The sequence below is a fragment of the Pristiophorus japonicus genome, chromosome 12 (assembly GCF_044704955.1).
Source record: "Pristiophorus japonicus isolate sPriJap1 chromosome 12, sPriJap1.hap1, whole genome shotgun sequence".
Taxonomy (NCBI): domain Eukaryota; kingdom Metazoa; phylum Chordata; class Chondrichthyes; family Pristiophoridae; genus Pristiophorus; species Pristiophorus japonicus.
The window spans coordinates 56,936,791-56,958,405 of record NC_091988.1 but is presented as its reverse complement, the minus strand read 5'-3'; the positions used below and the strand labels follow the sequence as shown (position 1 = coordinate 56,958,405).

General features: G+C 45.1%; 1 protein-coding gene across 1 annotated transcript in view; it reads left to right on the top strand.

Moving 5' to 3' along the window:
* Positions 1-21,186, top strand: part of slc38a3b (solute carrier family 38 member 3b) — a 154,677-nt gene extending 133,491 nt beyond the window's left edge. Inside the window, exons 15-16 of the mRNA XM_070895528.1 lie at positions 17,798-17,901; positions 20,689-21,186. Of these exons, the coding sequence (XP_070751629.1) occupies positions 17,798-17,901; positions 20,689-20,793 (209 nt within the window). The 3' untranslated portion in view covers positions 20,794-21,186. The remainder of the gene's footprint in view (positions 1-17,797; positions 17,902-20,688) is intronic.
* The last annotated feature ends 429 nt before the right edge of the window (positions 21,187-21,615 follow it).

The window sequence follows — 21,615 nt, the reverse complement described above, 5'->3', positions numbered from 1 at the left end:
AGTTTTGTCACTAAGGAATGGTTGGGACAGGATTTGGCCGATAAATGCAGGGCTCATCTCCTGACGGTTTGTGGATCCAGAACGTACTCCCTGATGAAGGACCTTCTAGCGCCAGAGAAGCCGGCGGACAAGACGTTCGAAGAGCTCAGTAAGTTGATCGGGGAACACCTTAAACCGACGAGCAGCATGAACATGGCGAGACACCGGTTTTACACGCACCGGCGGCGAGAAGGGCAAAACGTTCCTGACCTCATGGCAGATCTCCGGCGACTGGCAAGCTTATGTAAGGTCCCAGATGCATGCAGAGCGGAGATGCTGCGAGACTTTTTTATTGAGGGCATTGGACACGCTGGGATTTTCAGCAAACTGATTGAGATCAAAGACTTGACCTTGGAAGCGGCGGCTCTGATAGCCCAGACATTTATCTCAGGGGAGGAAGAGACCAGGATGATTTATGGCAAAAATCTTGGCTCAAATGCGGCAAACGATCAGGGAGTCAACATTGTTAACGCGGCACACAGTTCTCTAGGCAAGACGAGGGCAATCGGACATGCCCCAGCATGCAATCGAACTCAAAGGGGGAATTCAACAGAGACAATGGCGAGCTGAACAGCGATTCATGCCATCGCAATGGACAATGCAGCCAGTAATGGGGCCATCAACACCTGTCAATGGTGCACTTAAGGACAGTTACAGAGACAGGTAATGGACCTTTTGTTTCCAACAATGGGGCTTCTAGCTCATGCTGGAGGTGTGGAGGCAAACACCCAGCCAGAGCTTGCAGGTATCAGCAATATACTTGCAGAAGCTGCAACATCAGCAGTCACTTGGCGCGTATGTGCAGGAAGCCTGCAGCCAGGTTGATGTATGAGGAGGACGGGCCTAATGTAAGCCCTATGAGGCCAAATGAATACTGGGGGAAATCGCTGGAAGCTGAAGTTCAGTGAGTTCATGTGCAGCATATATACAGTTCATAGACCAGGACGTCACCGATAATGATGAAAGTGCTCCTCAGTGGCATCCCAGTATTAATGGAGCTAGACACGAGGGCCAGCCAGTCCCTGATGAGTATCAAACAATTTGAAAGGTTGTGGGTGTCCAAGGCCAGGGGCCAAAATTATTGCTGATTGACGCACTGCCACAGACATATACAAAGGAGATCATTCCGGTGCTAGGCAGCGCCACGGTAGTCGTGACCCACAAAGATTCGGAGAACAGGTTGCCACTCTGGATTGTTCCGGGGATGGTCCCGCACTACTGGGGACGAGTTGGCTTGCTGTCATGAACTGGAAATGGGGCGATGTCAATGCAATTTCTTCTGTGGAGCAAGTATCATGCTCACAGGTCCTGGACAAATTTGACTCATTATTTCAACCCGGCATCGGCACTTTCATGGGCACCAAGGTAGTCATTAACTTAAACCCGGACGCCAGGCCAGTACACCACAAGGCCAGAGCGGTGCCGTACGTGATGCGGGAAAAGATAGAAGGCGAATTGGACCGCCTGCTGAGGGAAGGCATCATCTCGCCAGTCAAATTCAGTGACTGGGCGAGCCCGATCGTGCCGGTGCTCAAGGCGGATGGGTCGATCAGGATATGTGGCGATTACAAGGCCACCATCAATCAGGTATCACTCCAAGACCAGTACCTGCTACCGAGAGCGGAGGACCTCTTTGCGATGCTATCCGGTGGCAAACTTTTTTCAAAATTGGACCTGACCTCAGCTTACATGACCTAGGAGCTGGCGAGTGAGTCGAAGAAGCTGACCACCATCACGACACACAAGGGGTTATTTGAGTATAACAGATGTCCGTTCGGGATTCGTTCAGCCGCCGCGATCTTTCAGCGAAATATGGAAAGCCGCCTCAAGTCGATTCCAAGGACGGTGGTTTTTCAAGACAACATCCTCATCACAGGTCACGATACTGAAGGACACCTCCACAACCTGGAGGAGGTGCTACGCAGACTGGACCGGGTAGGGCTGCGACTGAAAAAGGCGAAGTGCGTCTTCCTAGCTCCAGAGGTAGAATTCCTGGGGAGGAGGGTAGCAGCAGAAGGGATCAGACCTACTGCATCCAAAACGAAAGTGATCCAGAGAGCACCCAGACCCCATAACATGACGGAGCTGGGGCACATGAACTATTTTGGTCACTTTCTTCCCAAATTGAGCATGCTGTTAGAGCCGCTACACGTGCTTCTACGTAAAGGTCGCGATTGGGTCTGGGAGGACAGCCAGGAAAGGGCTTTTGATAGAGCACACAATTTGTTATGCTCCAACAAACTGTTAACATTATATGACCCATGTAAGAAACTAGTTTTAACGTGCAATGCATCGTCCTATGGGGTCGGGTGTGTGTTGCAGCATGTGAATGCCAATGGTCAATTACAGCCGGTAGCTTATGCCTCCAGAAGTCTGTCCCAGGCAGAAAGGGGCTATGGGATGGTAGAAAAGGAAGCGCTAGCATGTGTATATGCAGTTTTTAAAAAAAAAATGCACCAGTACCTGTTTGGCAGGAAATTTGAGCTGGAGACAGATCACAAACTCCTAACATCCCTTTTTGCCAACAACAAGGCCATAAATGCGAATGCATTGGTCAGCATACAGAGATGGGCACTTATGTTAGCCGCCGATGACTACACAATTCGGCACAGACCGGGCACTGAAAACTGTGCCGATGCACTCAGCAGGCTCCCACTAGCCACCACTGAGGGGGTAACTGAGCATGATGCTGAGATGGTCATGGCTGTTGAAGCTTTTGAAAGTGAAGGCTCACCTGTGACAGCCCGTCAGATTAAAATCTGGACAAATAAAGACCCGCTACTGTCTTTAGTTAAAAAATGTGTCCTGAATGGGGACTGGGCAGCCACGTGCGGGGCATGCCTTGAGGAGTTTAAAATCATTTCATAGGCGCAAGGATGAACTCTCGATTCAGGCCAATTGCTTACTGTGGGGAAACCGAGTAGTCATATCCCAGAAGGGCAGAGAGGTGTTTATCAGAGAACTTTACAATGAGCACCCGGGCATTGTCATGATGAAGGCAATTGCCAGGTCACACGTTTGGTGGCCAGGGATAGATGCAGACCTGAAACTTTGTGTTCGCAGGTGCAACACGTGTGCTCAGCTGGGCAACGCACCCAGGGATGCCCCCCTTAGCCCCTGGTCCTGGCCCGCCAAGCCATGGTCATGCATCCATGTGGACTACGCAGGTTCTTTCATGGGAAAAATGTTTTTGGTTGTAGCAGACGCCTGCTCCAAATGGATTGAGTGTGACATTTTAAATTCAAGCACATTCTCTGCCACTTTAGAAAGTCTGCGAGCAATGTTCGCCGCCCATGGTCTACCGGACGCCTTGGTCAGCTACAATGGCCCGTGCTTCACAAGCACTGAATTCCAGGACTTCATGGCAGGCGATGGAATCAACCATGTCAGAATGGCACTGTTCAAGCCGGCCTCAAACAGCTAGGCGGAACGAGCAGTGCAGATAATCAAACCGGGGATGCTCAGAATCCAATGGGATACCCTACAAAGCCGCTTATCACGCCTCCTGTTGGCCAATAGATCCCGACAACACTCGCTTACAGGGGTTCCACCCGCAGAGCTCCTAATGAAAAGGATGCTCAAAACCAGGTTATCCCTTATACAACCTACTGTGAAAGAAATTGTTGAGAGCAGGCGTCAGTCACAATGTGACTACCATGACAGGAATGCGACGCACGCTGTACTGATGCCAATGACCCTGTTTTTGTCCTTAATTACATTGCAGGGCCCAAATGGCTTGCAGCCACTGTGATTGCCAAAGAGGGGAATAAGGTTAACATAAGAACATAACATAGAATTAGGAACAGGAGTAGGCCATCTAGCCCCTCGAACCTGCTCCGCCACTCAACAAGATCATGGCTGATCTGGCCGTAGACTCAGCTCCACTTACCCGCCCGCTCCCCATAACCCTTAATTCCCTTATTGGTTAAAAATCTATCTATCTGTGATTTGAATACATTCAATGAGCTAGCCTCAACTGCTTCCCTGGGCAGAGAATTCCACAGATTCACAACGCTCTGGGAGAAGAAATTCCTTCTCAACTCGGTTTTAAATTGGCTCCCCCGTATTTTGAGGCTGTGCCCCCTAGTTCTAGTCTCCCTGACCAGTGGAAACAGCCTCTCTGCTTCTATCTTGTCTATCCCTTTCATTATTTTAAATGTTTCTATAAGATCACCCCTCATCCTTCTGAACTCCAACGAGTAAAGACCCAGTTAACTCAATCTATCATCATAAGGTAACCCCCTCATCTCTGGAATCAGCTTAGTGAATCGTCTCTGTACCCCCTCCAAAGCTAGTATATCCTTCCTTAAGTAAGGTGACCAAAATTGCATGCAGTACTCCAGGTGCGGCCTCACCAATACCCTGTCGAGTTGCAGCAGGACCTCCCTGCTTTTGTACTCCATCCCTCTCACAATGTAGGCCAACATTCCATTCGCCTTCCTGATTACCTGCTGCACCTGCAAACTAACCTTTTGGGATTCATGCATAAGGACCCCCAGGTCCCTCTGCACCGCAGCATGTTGTAATTTCTCCCCATTCAAACAATATTCCCTTTTACTGTTTTTTTTTTCCAAGGTGGATGACCTCACATTTTCCGACATTGTATTCCATCTGCCAAACCTTAGCCCATTCGCTTAACCTATCGAAATCTCTTTGCAGCCTCTCTGTGTCCTCTACACAACCCACTTTTCCACTAATTTTTGTGTCATCTGCAAATTTTGTTGCACTACACTCTGTCCCCTCTTCTAGGTCATCTACGTATATTGCAAACAATTGTGGTCCCAGCACCGATCCTTGTGGCACACCACTAACCACCGATTTCCAACCCGAAAAGGACCCATTTACCCCGACTCTCTGCTTTCTGTTAGCCAGCCAATTCTCGATCCATGCTAATACATTTCCTCTGACTCCGCTTACCTTTATCTTCTGCAGTAACCTTTTGTGTGGCACCTTATCGAATGCCTTTTGGAAATCTAAATACACCACATCCATCGGTACACCTCTATCCACCATGCTCGTTATATCCTCAAAGAATTCCAATAAATTAATTAAACATGATTTCCCCTTCATGAATCCATGTTGCGTCTGCTTGATTGCACTGTTCCTATCTAGATGTCCCGCTATTTCTTCCTTAATGATAGCTTCACGCATTTTCCCCACTGCAGATGTTAAACTAACTGGCCTATAGTTACCTGCCTTTTGTCTGCCCACTTTTTAAAATGGAGACGTTACATTAGCTGCTTTCCAATCCGATGGTACCTCCCCAGAGTCCAGAGAATTTTGGTAGATTATAACGAATGCATCTGCTATAACTTCCGCCATCTCTTTTAATACCCTGGGATGCATTTCATCAGGACCAGAGGACTTGTCTACCTTGAGATCCATTAGCCTGTCCAGCACTACCCCCCTAGTGATAGTGATTGTCTCAAGGTCCTCCCTTCCCACATTCCCGTGACCAGCAATTTTTGGCATGGTTTTTGTGTCTTCCACTGTGAAGACCGAAGCAAAATAATTGTTTAAGGTCTCAGCCATTTCCACATTTCCCATTATTAAATCCCCCTTCTCATCTTCTAAGGGACCAACATTTACTTTAGTCACTCTTTTCCGTTTTATAAATCGGTAAAAGCTTTTACTATCTGTTTTTATGTTTTGTGCAAGTTTACTTTCGTAATCTATCTTTCCTTTCTTTATTGCTTTCTTAGTCATTCTTTGCTGTTGTTTAACATTTTTCCAATCTTCTAGTTTCCCACTAACCTTGGCCCCCTTATACCCATTAGTTTTTAATTTGAAACTCTTCTTTATTTCCTTGCTTATCCATGGCTGGTTATCCCTTCTCTTACCGCCCTTCTTTTTCACTGGAATATATTTTTGTTGAGCACTATGAAAGAGCTCCTTAAAAGTCCTCCACTGTTCCTCAATTGTGCCACCGTTTAGTCTGTGTTCCCAGTCTACTTTAGCTAACTCTGCCCTCATCCCACTGTAGTCCCCTTTGTTTAAGCATAGTACGCTCGTTTGAGACACTACTTCCTCACCCTCAATCTGTATTACAAATTCAACCATACTGTGATCACTCATTCCGAGAGGATCTTTTACTAGGAGATCGTTTATTATTCCTGTCTCATTACACAGGACCAGATCTAAGATAGCTTGCTCCCTTGTAGGTTCTGTAACATACTGTTCTAAGAAACAATCCCGTATGCATTCTATGAATTCCTCCTCCAGGCTACCCCGTGCAATTTGATTTGACCAATCGATATGTAGGTTAAAATCCCCCATGATTACTGCCGTTCCTTTTTCACATGCCTCCATTATTCCCTTGATTATTATCCGCCCCACCGTGAAGCTATTATTTGGGGGCCTATAAACTACGCCCACCAGTGACTTTTTGGTAGTTAAACTTACCAATGGACAAATCTGCCGCAAACACGTGGATCAAACTAAAAGGAGGTTCAGCAACCCCATAGAAGAAGTAGAGGAAGAACACGACCGTAGAGTTTACTCCACCACAGGTGACCGAACACCGGAACCAAGTGGAGGAAAGCCCAGTCAAAATGGGCAGTCCGGACAGGCCTGAGGCACCGCAAACAGCAGACACTCAGGCCAGCGCCCAACAACCGGAGCCCCAACTCAGGCGCTCTACAAGGTAGTGTAAACCACCAGAGAGACTTAACCGGTGATCCGAATAAGACTTTGGAGGGGAGGTGATGTCATGTATTCAACTGTCATTGTAACCCATGTATAAGCTGACCTAAGTTGTACATCTTGAGAACACTGACCACAGGGGGTGAACTTGTGGGAGACACTCCTAACCTGGACTTTCCGGTGTAAAAGGGGAAGCTCCACCCACCGTCTGCTCTCTTGAGGTCTTATTAATAAAGGTAACTGGTCACAGACTGACCTTCTCTCAAGTATGGGCCTCGTGTGCATTTATACTGTATAGTAAGGACATATTAATCACATTGCAGTTTGTGGGAGCTTGCTGTGCACAAATTGCTGCCACCTTTCTTACATTATAACAGTGACTACATTTCAAAAAGTACTTTGTTGATTGTAAAGTGCTTTGGGACTTCCCAAGGTCGTGAAAGGCGCCATATAAATGCAAATCTTTTTCTTTTTAACTCTCAACTCTTTAAAGAAGGGTCTCCTTAACCATTATAAAGAATAAGGTTCAACTTTTAACAAACTAGTGGGTTGTCTTCTTGAAGTAATTGCTTTTACAGCAGTAGCTTGCTAGGCTACTTCAGACAGTATTGAGAATCAAGCATTTAGTGTAGCACTAGAGTGACTAGATTTTGAAACAATCCATTATAATCCGTGGTCGATTTTTTTTTTTTTCCTACAAACCACCAGATTTAAATTGAATTCAACTTGTGATTAGGAGATATGAACTCCGCACCTGATGCTCATCATTGCAATTTGTATTAAGACCTAGCGTGTGCACATATCGTAGTGTGGGCTGGCCTGGGATACCCCTGGGCCCTCGCCTCTTCTGGGCCCCGAACTCATGCCTCTCCTGGGCCCCAATCACGTCCCTCTACAATCTCTCGCTGCTCCTGCGCCCCGAACTACCACTCCTGCTGTACCTGCCAGCACTGCAATCAACAACTTAGATTTGGGTGAAATCATGTCGCCCTCTTGGCAGCCATCGCCCTCCTGCAGCAACACGTGCTGCTCCCTGCAGTATGTGTTACACTGCGATGCACTGCAGTACAATATGATATAGAAACATAGAAAATAGGTGCAGGAGGAGGCCATTCAGCCCTTCGAGCCTGCACCACCATTCAATAAGATCATGGCTGATCATACCATCAGTACTCCTTTCCTGCTTTCTCTCCATACCCCTTGATCCCTTTAGCCATCAGGGCCATATCTAACTCTCTCTTGAGTATATCTAATGAACTGGCATCAACAACTCTCTGCGGTAGGGAATTCCACAGGTTAACAACTCTCTGAGTGAAGAAGTTCCTCCTCATCTCAGTCCCAAATGGCCTACCCCTTATCCTAAGACTATCTCCCCTGGTTCTGGACTTCCCCAACATCGGGAACATTCTTCCTGCATCTAACCTGTCCAGTCCCGTCAGAATCTTATATGTTTCTATGAGATCCTCTCTCATCCTTCTAAACTCCAGTGTATAAATGCCCATTTGATCCAATCTCTCCTCATATGTCAGTCCAGCCATCCCGGGAATCAGTCTGATGAACCTTCGCTGCACTCCCTGAATAGCAAGAGCATCCTTCCTCAGATTAGGAGACCAAAACTGAACACAATATTCCAGGTGAGGCCTCACCAAGGCCCTGTACAACTGCAGTAAGACCTCCCTGCTCCTATATTCAAATCCCCTAGCTATGAAGGCCAACATACCTGCATGCCAACTTTCAATGACTGATGAACCATGACACCCAGGTCTCGTTGGACCTCCCCTTTTCCTAATCTGCCGCCATTCAGATAATATTCTGCCTTCGTTTTTTTGCCCCCAAAGTGGATAACCTCACATTTATCCACACTGTGCAAATGCATGGCAGATGCAGTATAATCACCTAACCTTTCCAAGTCAACCTGCAGCCACTTAGCTCACACCGCCACCCAGTTTAGTGTCATCTGCAAACTTGGAGATATTACACTCAATTCCTTCATCTAAATCATTAATGTATATTGTAAAGAGCTGGGGTCCCAGCACTGAGCCCAGCGGTACTCCACTAGTCACTGCCTGCCATTCTGAAAAGGACCCGTTTATCCCGACTGCTTCCTGCCTGCCAACCAATTCTCTATCCACATCAGTATATTACCCCCAATACCATGTGCTTTGATTTTGCACACCAATCTCCTGTGTGGGATCTTGTCAAAAGCCTTTTGAAAGTCCAAATACACCACATGCACTGGTTCTGTATTGTCCACTCTACTAGTTACATCCTCAAAAAATTCCAGAAGATTTGTCAAGCACGATTTCCCTTTCTTGAATCCATACTAACTTGGATCGATGCTGTCACTGCTTTCCAAATTTGTTGCTATTTCATCTTTAATAATTGATTCCAACATTTTCCCCACTGCTGATTTCAGGCTAACCAGTCTATAATTACCCGTTTTCTCTCTCCCTCCTTTTTTAAAAAGTGGTGTTACATTAGCTACCCTCCAATCCATAGGAACTGATCCAGAGTTGATAGACTGTTGGAAAATGATCACCAATGCATCCACTATTTTTAGGACTACTTCCTTAAGTACTCTGGGATGTAGACCATCAGGCCCTGGGGATTTATCAGCCTTCAATCCCATCAATTTCCCTAACACAATTTCCCACCTAATAAGGATATCCTTCAGTTCCTCTTCTCACTAGACCCTCGGTCCCCTCGTACTTCCGGAAGGTTATTTATGTCCTCCTTCGTGAAGACAGAACCAAAGTATTTGTTCAACTGGTCTGCCATTTCTTTGTTCCCCATTATAAATTCACCTGAATCTGACTGCAAGGGACCTACGTTTGTCTTCACTAATCTTTTTCTCTTCACATATCTATAGAAGCTTTTGCAGTCATTTTTTATGTTCCCAGTAAGCTTCCTCTCATACTCTATTTTCCCCCTCCAAATTAAACCCTTTGTCCTCCTCTGCTAAATTTAAAATTTCTCCCAGTCCTTAGGTTTGCTGCTTTTTCTGGCCAACTTAAATGCCCCTTCCTTGGATTTAACTATCCTTAATTTCCCTTGTTAGCCACGGTTGAGCCACCTTCCCCGTTTTATTTTTACTCCAGTCAGGGATGTACAATTGTTGAAGTTCATCCATGTGCTTTTTAAATGTTTGCCATTGCCTATCCACTTTCAACCCTTTAAGTATCATTTGCCAGTCTATTCTAGCTAATTCATGCTTCATACCCTTGAAGTTACCTTTCCTTAAGTTCAGTACCCTAGTCTCTGAATTAACAGTGTCACTCCCCATCTTAATAAAGAATTCTACCATATTATGGTCACTCTTCCCCAAGGGGCCTCGCACAACAAGATTGCTAATTAGTCCTTTCTCCTTACACATCACCCAGTCTGCGCCTAGTGTGCGCACTAGGTCTGTGCAGCAGAGCTGGTCTCCAGTCTTCCTGGTTAATCCTTGCCACTGGAACAAGATGTAGCTCTGTCAAGCTCGTGTGGTGACTGGTGTGCAACAGCCATCACACGTTAAAAAAATCCACGCATAGGCATCTTCCACCCTTCAACATGTAGTTCGGGACCTGCAATATTAGGTCCTTCATTGAAACACTTGTGAACTCATCCCTTTTTGTCATGGGACAAGTTATCCTCATTTCGAGGGACTGCCTATGATGAATTAAGAGTGTTGTGGGTATGGGCCGCGGCTCAGGGACAGCTGTTTCCATTATAATCATGAACGGAGGAATTTATAAAGAAAAAGTTGATAAGAAATGTGCGCAGACAGTACATATTTTATATATTTATAGATAGTTTCTATATAGCAGACATTTGTTATGCTTTTGGCTGTTCAAACAGTAACTGTACTCGGTCATCTTCCAAAATTCCATAGATTCTAGAAAGATTTCTGTGGATTGGAAGGTAGCTAATGTAACCCCACTATTTAAGAAAGGATGGAGAGAGAAAATGGAGAACTATAGATCAGTTAGCCTGACACCAGTCGTAGGGAAAATGCTAGAATCTATTATTAAGGACGTGGTAACAGGGCACTTAGAAAATAATAATAGGATTGGACAGAGTCAACACGGATTTATGAAGGAGAAATCATGTTTGACAAATCTGTTCGAGTTTTTTGAGGTTTCAACTAGTAGAATAGATAAGGGGGAACCAGTGGATGTGGTGTATTTGGATTTTCAGAAGGTATTCGGTAAGGTGCCACACAAGAGGTTATTAAATACAATTCGGGCTCATGGGATTGGTGGTAATAGATTAGCATGGATTGAGGATTGGTTAACGGGCAGAAAATAAATAGTCGGAATAAACTGGACATTTTCGGGTTGGCAGACTGAAACTAGTGGGATGCCACAAGGATTGGTGCTTGGGCCTCAGCTATTCACAATCTATATCAATGATTTGGATGAGGGGACCAAATGTAATATATCCAAGGTTTGCTGATGATACAAAGTTAGATGGACATGTAAGTTGTGAGGAGGATGCAAAGAAATTTCAAGGGAATATAGACAGGCTAAATAAGTGGGAAAGAACATGGCAAATGAAATATAATGTGGAGAAATGTGAAGTTATCCACTTTGGTAGGAAAAATAGAAAAGCAGAGTATTTTTTAAATGGTGAGAGATTGAGAAATGTTGGTGTTCAGAAGGAGCTGGGTGTCCTTGTACACAAATCACTGAAAGTTAACATGCAGGTACAATAAGCAATGAAGAAAGCAAATGGTATGTTGGCCTTTATTACAAGAGGATTTGAGTATAAGAATAAAGATGTCTTACTGTAATTGCAATGCCCTGGTGAGACCACACTTGGAGTACTGTGTACAGTTTTGGTCTCCTCACCTAAGGAAGGATATACTTGCCATAGAGGGAGTGCAACAAAGATTCACCAAATTGATTCCTTGGATAGGGGGATTGTCATTTAAGGAGAGATTGAATATCTAGGCCTGTATCCTCTAGAGTTTAGCAGAATGAGAGGTGATCTCATTGAAGCATACAAAATAAGGGAATCAAGGGATATGGGGATACTGCAGGAAAGTAGAGTTGAAGTCGAAGATCAGCCAGGATCTTATTGAATGGTGGAGCAGAGTAGGCCATTTGAGGGGCCGAATGGCCTACTGCTGCTCTTATTTTTTATGTTCATATGTAGGTGCAACATATAATTTGCATTTAGCAAGACCAACAGTTAGTGGCAATGTGTGCCTTATATTGTATTGTCTAGTCGGTATGTTATTGTTTGGTTTGTATTAATGTGTGTTGCAATATGATGTGTTGTGGATTTGTTGTTTTGTCTTGTATTTATGTTGCCTTTTGTAGGCCGATTTGTGTGGGGTGGTTTCGACTTGTGTTGGTGTTGTGTAGCAATGGATGGTGTTGTGTGGCAAATGGATGGTGTGTGGTGATAAGTGGTCATACGTGGAGAAAAATGATCATGTGTGGAGAAAAAAAGAAAAACTTGCATTTATGTAGCGCCTTTCACAACCACCAGACATCTCCAAGCGGTTTATCATTGAAGCGCCAATGAAGTATTGCCGAGAGCTACGCAATTGATTCCGACGGGAACTTCCGGTTTACCGCTATAAGAGGGAATCGCTACCACTTCCTTTAGAGCACTAAAGGGAACAAGAGGGGCGATAGCGGCGGAGTGCTGCACAATGTTCTGTGCAGCACTGCCGATTCACAGGCTCCTTCCCTCCCTTAAAGGGAAGGGCCAATGCTGCCGGCATTGAAGGCTAGGGCTGTGTTTGTTCGTCGATGGCACCTGTGATACAAGCACTGAGTGTAGGGCCGATCAATCACAGCCTGGAAAAAAGATCAAAAAAACAGCACACTGGGAACATTATTACATTTTGGCCTGCCTGACCATCACTGCCTTTAATTAGCGCTCCCCAGTTGACGGCAGGCAATGCTGCAGGAGGTGGAAGCGAATTTTACATCCAGGGCGATAATGGGGCGCTGAGCATCGGTTCACGTCACCATCTCCGGGGCGCAACAGATCGAGGCGGTATGTTTTAGCACCAGCGCTAACCCGCTATGGAAGTTCGTGGGCGTCGGTAATTTTGCTGCGCCCGGTCGGTAAGCCCTTAGCGTCCCGTTATCGCCCCCCCCCCACCCCACCCCACTTCCACGGAGGCCAATTTCTTACTCTGCCTTGGTTAGCATGTTTTATGTTGAGTGGTACATAATGTGTTTAGTGTTTATTTTTGAGTGGGGGGTAGTTCCTTGCGAAGTATGAATTGAGAGAAAGAACGAATGTGACATTGACATCCTTCCTCATTTCATCTTTGCGTGCTTTCTGTGGTTTGGCTACAATTCAGATGGCTCTGAGATAAAGGCAATTGGAATGGGGAGTACTTCAGAGAAATGCATTTCTTATCCAAGCTTGGAATTCCATTGAAACAGATCAGTTTCCCAGTCACTTGCATTCCCTACAGATCATGGAGCTTAATGCTCATTACCTTACCCTTTTACATTTGAAATACTGCTCAGGATATTGAATATTGCAAGTTCTACCTTCAAGTCTAATTTTGTAAGTGCAGAGTTATAATTTTTGTCTTGGAAAAATCATTAAATGATCCAACCTGTTACTCACCTCTCAACTATTACAGTTCTTTTTGAAGCAGTCTAATAATACTTTGTGAAGTGACATTTCTTTAAATCTTGCCTTTTGTGGTCATTTCATAGAGATGAGTACATAGAGAAAGTTCATATACAGAGAGAGTTAGCTGTATGTGAAACCCAAAATCCATCTATCTACATTGTTGAACTCTTTCATCTAGTGTATGCTTAACCTGTCACAGCTTTCAAAGATGTTGTATCTGAACGTATGGCCTCAGAGATACCTCAGGGCATCATACTCCAGGATATTACATTTCCACAAAACAAAGAAATTTTAATTGGTAACAACAGGTAAGTAAGAACATAAGAAATGGGAGCAGAGTAGGCCATTCAGCCCTTCGAGCCTGCTCCGCCATTCAGTAAGATCATGGCTGATTTTCTACCTCAACTCCACTTTCCTGCTCTATCCCCATATCCCGTGGTTCCCTTAATATCTATCTCAGCTTTGAATATATTCCATGACTGAGCATCCACAGCCCTCTGGGATAGAATATTCCTAAGATTCACAACCCTTTGAGAGAACACATTTCTTAACTCCGTTCTGCATGGCCAACCCTTTATCCTGTGACTGTGACCCCTGGTTCTAGACTATCCAGCTCGGGGAACTATCCTCCCAGCATCTACCCTATTAAGCCCCTTAAGAATTCTATATGTTTTAATGAGGTCACCTCTCATGCTGTTAAACTCTAGGGAATATAGGCCTAGTCTATGCAATAGTTATTTGAGCCTATCAAGTAGGCAAATGTAAATGAATGAAAAAGTACCAATGACTGAAGAGTAGCCTACAGAAAACGAAGCAATCAAAACCCTCAATTCTGTTCAAAGTTACCATTTACAAACTTGCAAGTACCTGTACCACAAAAAACAAATAATCAAATTGCCCAAATCACTTCTTCACACTATTTACAGCCGCCATTTTTATCCTTCACTTAGATCAGTGTATAGAGATAGAAAACATATTTATAACATAACAAACACATTAAAATAAATCACTAAAATTGGTTACTTGATGTCAGAAATACCTGCCCTTCTGCCTGAAACCTTTAAGTCGGAACCATCACTCGGGCTAAGTGTTGCAGATTTATGGCTGCTGTGGTCAATTGTTTTGTGGGAAAGAAAGAGATGAATCATGGATTTTCAGAGTATCAGCTGTGGCTCAGTTGGTAGCACTCTCGCCTTTGAGTCAGCAGGTTGTGGGTTCAAGTCCTACTCCAGATACTTGAGCACAAAGAATCTAGGCTGCCACTCCAGTGCAATGCTGAGGGATTGCTGCACTGTCGGAGGTGCCGTCTTTCAGATGAGATGTTAAACCTCATCTCAAGTGGATGTAAAAGATCCCGTGGCACTATTTCGAAAAAGAGCAAGGGAATTATCCCCGGTGTCCTGGGCCATTATTTATCCCTCAATCAACATAACAAAAACAGATTATCTGGTCATTATCACATTGCTGTTTGTGGCAGCTAGCTGTGTGCCGCGTTTCTTACATGACAACAGTACTTCATTGGCTGTAAAGCACTTTGGGACATCCGGTGGTCGTGAAAAGCACTATAGAAATGCAAGTCTTTCTTTATGGAGGATCTCTGTGCACTTGGGGATCTCTAAGCCTTGGCTCTGCCAACCTGTGCCTAAACTCAAAAGCAAAATACTGTGGATGCTGGAATCTGTAATAAAAACAGAAAATGCTGGAAATACTCAGCAAAGTCAGGCAGCATCTGTGGAGAGTGAAGCAGAGCTAATGTTTCAGGTCGATGACCTTCGCCAGAACTGGAAAAAGTTAGAGATGCAACAGGTTTTTAAACAAGTGGAGGGTCAGGGAAAGGGGGAGGGGAGGAAAGAACAAAAGGGAAGGTCTGTGATAGGGTGGAAGGCAGGACAGATTAAGATGCAATGGGGATAATGGTGCAAGCCAAAAGGAGATGGTAATGGGGCAAGTTAAGAAGCAAAAGATGAGTCTAGGTAGGGTGTAAATGGAAAATGCAGAATCATCAACAGCTGCCGTGGGAAAGAGAGAAAAAAAACAGAACAAAAGCGAAAACAAATTGGGGAAGGGGTTATAGTCTGAAATTGTTAAACTCAGTGTTGAGTGCAGAATGCTGTAAAGTGCCTAAACAAAAGATGAGGTGCTGTTGCTCGAGCTTAGTCGAGTTTCATACCTAAGCTCTCTGGACGTGGGCAAGTGGGAGGTGGTCCTACAGGGAGAAGGTGCTCACACCGTATTGGGCAAATTGAAACTGTGCGTAGCTTGCTTTGGAGATGCTGAAGTACACTGGTTTCCATGCATGTCAGACACCTAACTTCTACAATATCCACAACAACCCATGTTATATGACAAGAGGTAAGAAATAACTGGACTGTGGAGAAATACTCTGTGTATGAGAAAGAGATGCTATATGGGAGTTACAGTTTCCACTCTGCTGTGGAATTCTAATAACCGGATGTATTGTGACAACCAGGCAGGAAAAAATGACAAATAGTAAGTTGCTCTTTTTTTGGGTTACCTGGGTGTCTGACATGCCCCTCACACCTTCTCAGCATGGTTCTGTAGATTTGGAGTAAAGTTGGCATTCACCAGATCCACTAGGTACCACCATGAGAATTATCACCGGTACGCTTTTATCAACACCAACACCTTGACTGCCCGTGCTTGCAGACTTCGCACCATCAAACCTATGCCGCGAATATACAGTCTCCAGAGAATACAACCGCTACACCAGCAAAGACATGTCGATCCAGGCCGACTTGAACAGCCTACTACCAACCCGCCTCAAATCTAGAAAGCCGTTTTGAAGCCCTTCAGCGATCTCCCCTCAGCCTTGGTGACCGATGGCGAAATGCTTGGAAGAACTGTCGTACGGAATGGATTCCTTCTAGAGGACCCCATAATACAACCTGAAGGATCAAACCTTCCTCACAAACCATGGACAACCATCAACTGCCTCAGATGCACACCACCTTCTCCACCTAGTGCCATGGGATCTTTGATGTCCACCTGAGAGGGCAGACAGAGCCTTGGTTAAACGTCTCATCCAAAAGACAGCACCTCTGACAATGCAGCGCTCCCTCAGCACTGCACTGGAGTGTCAGCCTAGATTTTTGTGCTCAAGTATCTGGAGTGGGACTTTGAACCCATGACCTTCTGACTGTGAGGCGTGAATGCTACGCACTGAGCCACGACTGACACTCAGTAAATTTGCCACCTTACAGTGATGGGCGGACGATTATCTGGTTTATTTTTTTTTACTCGTTGGAGTTCAGAAGGATGAGGGGTGATCTTATAGAAACATTTAAAATCATGAAAGAGATAGACAAGATATAGGCAGAGAGGTTGTTTCCACTGGTCAGGGAGACTAGAACTAGGGGGCACAGCCTCAAAATATGGGGGAGCCAATTTAAAACCGAGTTGAGAGGGAATTTCTTCTCCGAGAGGGTTGTGAATCTGTGGAATTCTCTGCCCAAGGAAGCAGTTGAGGCTAGCTCATTGAATGTATTCAAGTCACAGATAGATAGATTTTTAACCAATAAGGGAATTAAGGGTTACAGGGAGCGGGCGGCTAAGTGGAGCTGAGTCCACGGCCAGATCAGCCATGATCTTGTTGAATGGCGGAGCAGGCTCGAGGGGCTAGATGGCCTACTCCTGTTCCTAATTCTTATGTTCTTATGTATATTGCATTGGGAAATGTGGTAAATATCAGAAGTAGCATTCTAGGTTCCATACCCTTAAGCAAAATGATAGGAGATTGTGGTCTATGCTGCTCTCAGTTCGGGAGGCAGTAAGGACATGGGTCTAAGCACGATTCGGGGGAGGGAGAAATGAGCTACGATTTCTATTCCTGACTGTTATCCAATGAGCCAAGCTGGACGGTGCATGCGTGTGAAAGGCAAGAACAGGATTGGACTCAGCTGTGTTGCTCTCCCTCCCTCTCCCCCCTCCCCGCCCCTGCCTTTCGAATAGAGATTGGCTATTTGGCTGAGGGAGAGAGAGAGATTTACTCAGCACTGAATAAGGAGAAATTTCTTTTCTGAGGGTTGTAAATCTGTGGAATTCTCTGCCCCAGAGAGCTGTGGAGGCTTGGTCATTGAATATATTTAAAGCGGAGACAAACAGATTTTCAAATGATAAGGGAATAAAGGGTTATGGGGAGCGGGCAGGGAAGTGGAGCTGAGCCCCTGATTAGATCAGCCATGATCTTATTAAAAGCGGAGTAGGCTCTAGGGGCCAATGGCCTACTGCTCCTATTTCTTATGTTCTTAAGTAAGCTATGCCTGGCTTGGGAGTACTCTTTGCTAACACAAAAGAGCAAGACATGGACACACGTCTCATTCCCAAGAGTTGACCCTTTTTTTTTGTGGATCGCTTGTTTAAAAAGAAAATCACCAAAAAATCTACATTTTTGAAAACGAAATAGTGCTTGAGAAAAGATAGAAATTGTATAAATTCTTAAAATACTTGTGATTCAAAAGGCCCATCTGGATGTTAACAGCCATTGGTTTGTCTTTTCGTCCTTCAGGTGCTACCTCTGCCCCCTGTTTAATTTTCATCTTCCCAGCTGTGTTTTACATCCGGATAATGCCAAAGGAAGAGGAGCCCATGAGGTCGCGTCCAAAAATCCTGGTACGTTCCCGCCCAGTGGGCGAAACCTAAATATGCACAAACTATTCTATATGGAATAATCTGTTTCACGGCATTGCTTGTTAAACGACCACTCACCCTAGATTCAGGTTAATCTAATCTTCTGGGGGTTTTCTTTCAAAGACATTATTGAAATGGCAGACAAGCGAAGCGCGGTTAATATGGTGCACTTGGGTCTGAATCTTCCTCCGAGGTGGTGTCACTGCTGGAGATCAGTTGAGGCGGGACTTGCACCCGCTATCATGACCCACGACCCATTTTCCTGGGTTGGGGCCCATTGACAGTGAAGGGTGGGCTCTTGGTGGTATCGCCAGCACACCGGGGAGCCCGACACTGCCGGGGATGCCAGTTGCCAGCACTGCGATGAAACATCCGCTGCAACGCCAAGAGAAGGAGGAGCCATTGTTAAAGGGGCAGACACAACATGTAGGTGCTTTGAAATCTTTAATCAATGGGCTCCACACACGTTGGCATGAGATATACAAAACAATCACACACTATCAGATTGAAGTGAATTGTGTCGTTTGTCTGGTTGCTAAGAAAGAACAATCCTGCATTTAGAATAGTGGCTTTGGATGTCCTCAGGATGACCTACAGCACTTCACAACCAAGAATGACATTAAACTGCAGGCTCTATTATGTAGGCAAACAACATGCATACTACCCATGCACAGGAATTGGTCAACGTTCTAGTATCAGACATGCTTGGTACAGCACATAGACAGAGTCTAACACTGAGACGCATAAGTTATTCAGTATCAGAAAGAGGGTGACCTCCCCACTTTTACCTGGACTCTGCCCTTGCCTCAGCTTATCTGCTGCTGAAACCCTCATCCGTGCCTATGTTACCTCTAGACTTGAATATTCCAACAGAATCGTAAACTTGAGGTCATCCAAAACTCTGCTGCCCGTGTCCTAACTCGTACCAAGTCCCGCTCAACCACCACCCCTGTGCTCGCTGTCATATATTGGCTCCCGGTTAAGCAACATCTCAATTTTAAAATTCTCATCCTTGTTTTCAAATCCCTCCATGGATTCCCCCCTCCCTATCTTTGTAATCTCCTTCAGTCCCACAACCACCCTGAGATATCTGCGCTCCTCTAATGCTGGCCTCTTGAACATCTCTGATAATCGCTCAACCATCGGTGGCCCGTACTTTCAGCTGCCAAAGCCCTAAGCTCTAGAACTCCCTCCCTAAACCTCTCTACCTCTCTTTCCTCCTTTTTAAGACGTTCCTTAAAACCTACCTCTTTAACCATGCTTTTGATCATCTGCCCTAATTTCTCCTTATGTGGCTCGGTGTCAAATTTTGTTTGATAACGCTTCTGTGAGGCGTTGGGATTTTTTACTATGTTAAAAGCTCTATTAAATTCAAGTCATTGTTGAATATGTAATGTTCGTGAGTCATATATCCCCTGTGCAGTGTGCTTACCGATTAGACATTAGTGTGTATGTGTAATGTAGACTGCAGCTGTTCCCAGCATAGGCAGTAGAAACTATCAGCCAAGCTCGCATTCAACTCGGCGTGATCGAGCCAGTTAAGGACAAATTTGTTGGATTTTTCTTCGAGGCACTTGGAGGGAAAATATGTTTACAAATGGACTCCAAGCCAAGGTGCAGTGACAGAGCCACACCTGCTGGAATGGTTGGCCGACTGTCAGACGCCACTCTAAGGACAGAGTAAATGTTTGTTGTTTTCTGCGCACTGTTCAAGGCAAAGTGTAAGAAGCCAGTAGGAACAGAACGCAGCTTATTTACTGGAGCAACTGTGCAAACCCAGCAAAGGCACGTGTCATCACACGAGGAGCCAATCTTTTTGGCTCTGCTCTCCTTCACCTCACTGGCCCTAACTGAAGAACGGAATGGAAATGTAAGCACAGATTGTACTGACCCAGAATATGGCTGTCGTTAGAAGGGCTTCAAATAAAATGTTGTCGATTTTATCTTTTGAGATATTACAATGCACATTTAAACAATATTGGGATTGACACAGATTGTTGCACGGTAAATGTGGCTGGAGTTTGGTTACTAGGGAGGTCCTGATAGTGAACCCATTGTGTCAATCTGCTCATGTTTGTTTTACTGTTTTAAGGATTTTTTTTTACCATGTAATGTCTGTTTGCTTCTCCTGTGTTCAGCAGAGGACTGAAGTAACTGACTATTAAAAGTGCCCAAGTGCCTCACCTACTTGGACTGTCAGTGTTACTGGGTGCACATGTGACTGGTAACAGCTATAACATCTCACAGACATGGACTGTCAATCCATCAGTCTTTGGGTGGCTGTGAGATTGTCAAAGCATGTCGGGTGAGATTTTTATCTTATTGGCCTTAGCTGAAGGGCAGCCCCATATTAAAGGTGTTGAAAATGATGAGGGTTTTTGAAAGAGTAGACAGGAAGAACCTGTTTCCACTGGCAGGAGGGCCGGTAACCAGAGGAAACAGATTTAAAATAATTGGCAAAAAAGCCGGGGCAGGGAGGAGATGAGATGAGATGGAGTTACATCTGTGTGCAGAATTTTTAGATGGGAGAGGGTGTAAAACAATTACTGTTTTGCGCAGCGAGTTGTTATGATCTGGAAGCAGATTGAATAGTAACTTTCAAAAGGGAATTGGATCTCTACTTAAAAAGGAAAAATGTGTAAAGCTTATAGGGCGGGAGCAGGGGAATGGGGCTCATTGGTAGCTCTTTCAGAGAGTTGGTACAGGCTGGTGCAGGCTCAACGGGCTGAATGGTTCTAATTCTAATCATTTGTTTGCCTTATTTTCCAGGCTGTTTGTTTTGCAGCCCTGGGGTTTCTCTTCATGACCATGAGTCTGAGTTTCATCATCATCGACTGGTCCACAGGAGGCGGCAACGTAAACGGGGGCCACTAAACAGTGGGAGTGCTTCATCCCCTGAGAGCCAAGTGCCCCCGGTGCCCACCCCCCATCCCACCCTCAACGAGCAGGATCATCACTGTAGAAAACGGCCGACAAACCCAATGCCCACCCGGAACCCTCTTGTAACGAGACACGCATACAAACAACCGACTAGTACTGTACATATATATAGTTTTGCACACCGGCAATTTTTATACCATGTAACTGTATAGTAACGAATTGATGCAAATACTTTGGATGAGATTTTATAAAACGGCAACATTTCTAAGTTATTTTGTATAGAGCTAGGACAGAGGTGGCATTCTCAGTGTTAGCGTCTGTGAAATAACTGGCCTAGCATAGCAGGACGGGAAACTGGGGTCTGAGTTTAGGACCTTGGGTAAACCGGGTGGGGGGGGAGGGGTCTTGTTTTTATAATATATATTTTATATTGTGCTCCTTTGACACAATTGAATACTATACAGCATTTTTAAAGATGGTTAGTAGTATTACAAAAAAAAATCTAAACTGCCATTTGCCGTTCCCACTTCCAGATGCCCTACTAAATGCTGTGTGCACTTTCCGTTGTAGATAGCAGTATTATACAGCAGTTTCCATGTCTGATTGCTTAATTTTAAAAAAAAAACCTTTTCGCGTCTCAGTAGGTAAATGTGTTGCCCGCGAGAGATAGCCGTGAGCCAGACGTGCCAGGCAGTTCCCCTGCTGCAAAGCTCGGTCTGTGCCGAGCGGGCAGACCTCAGCCAGATCGTGGTGGGATGGGGGCGGGGACAAAATCAGCCAGGGTTCCACTATCCCGAAGAAGAGTGAATGTTGTGG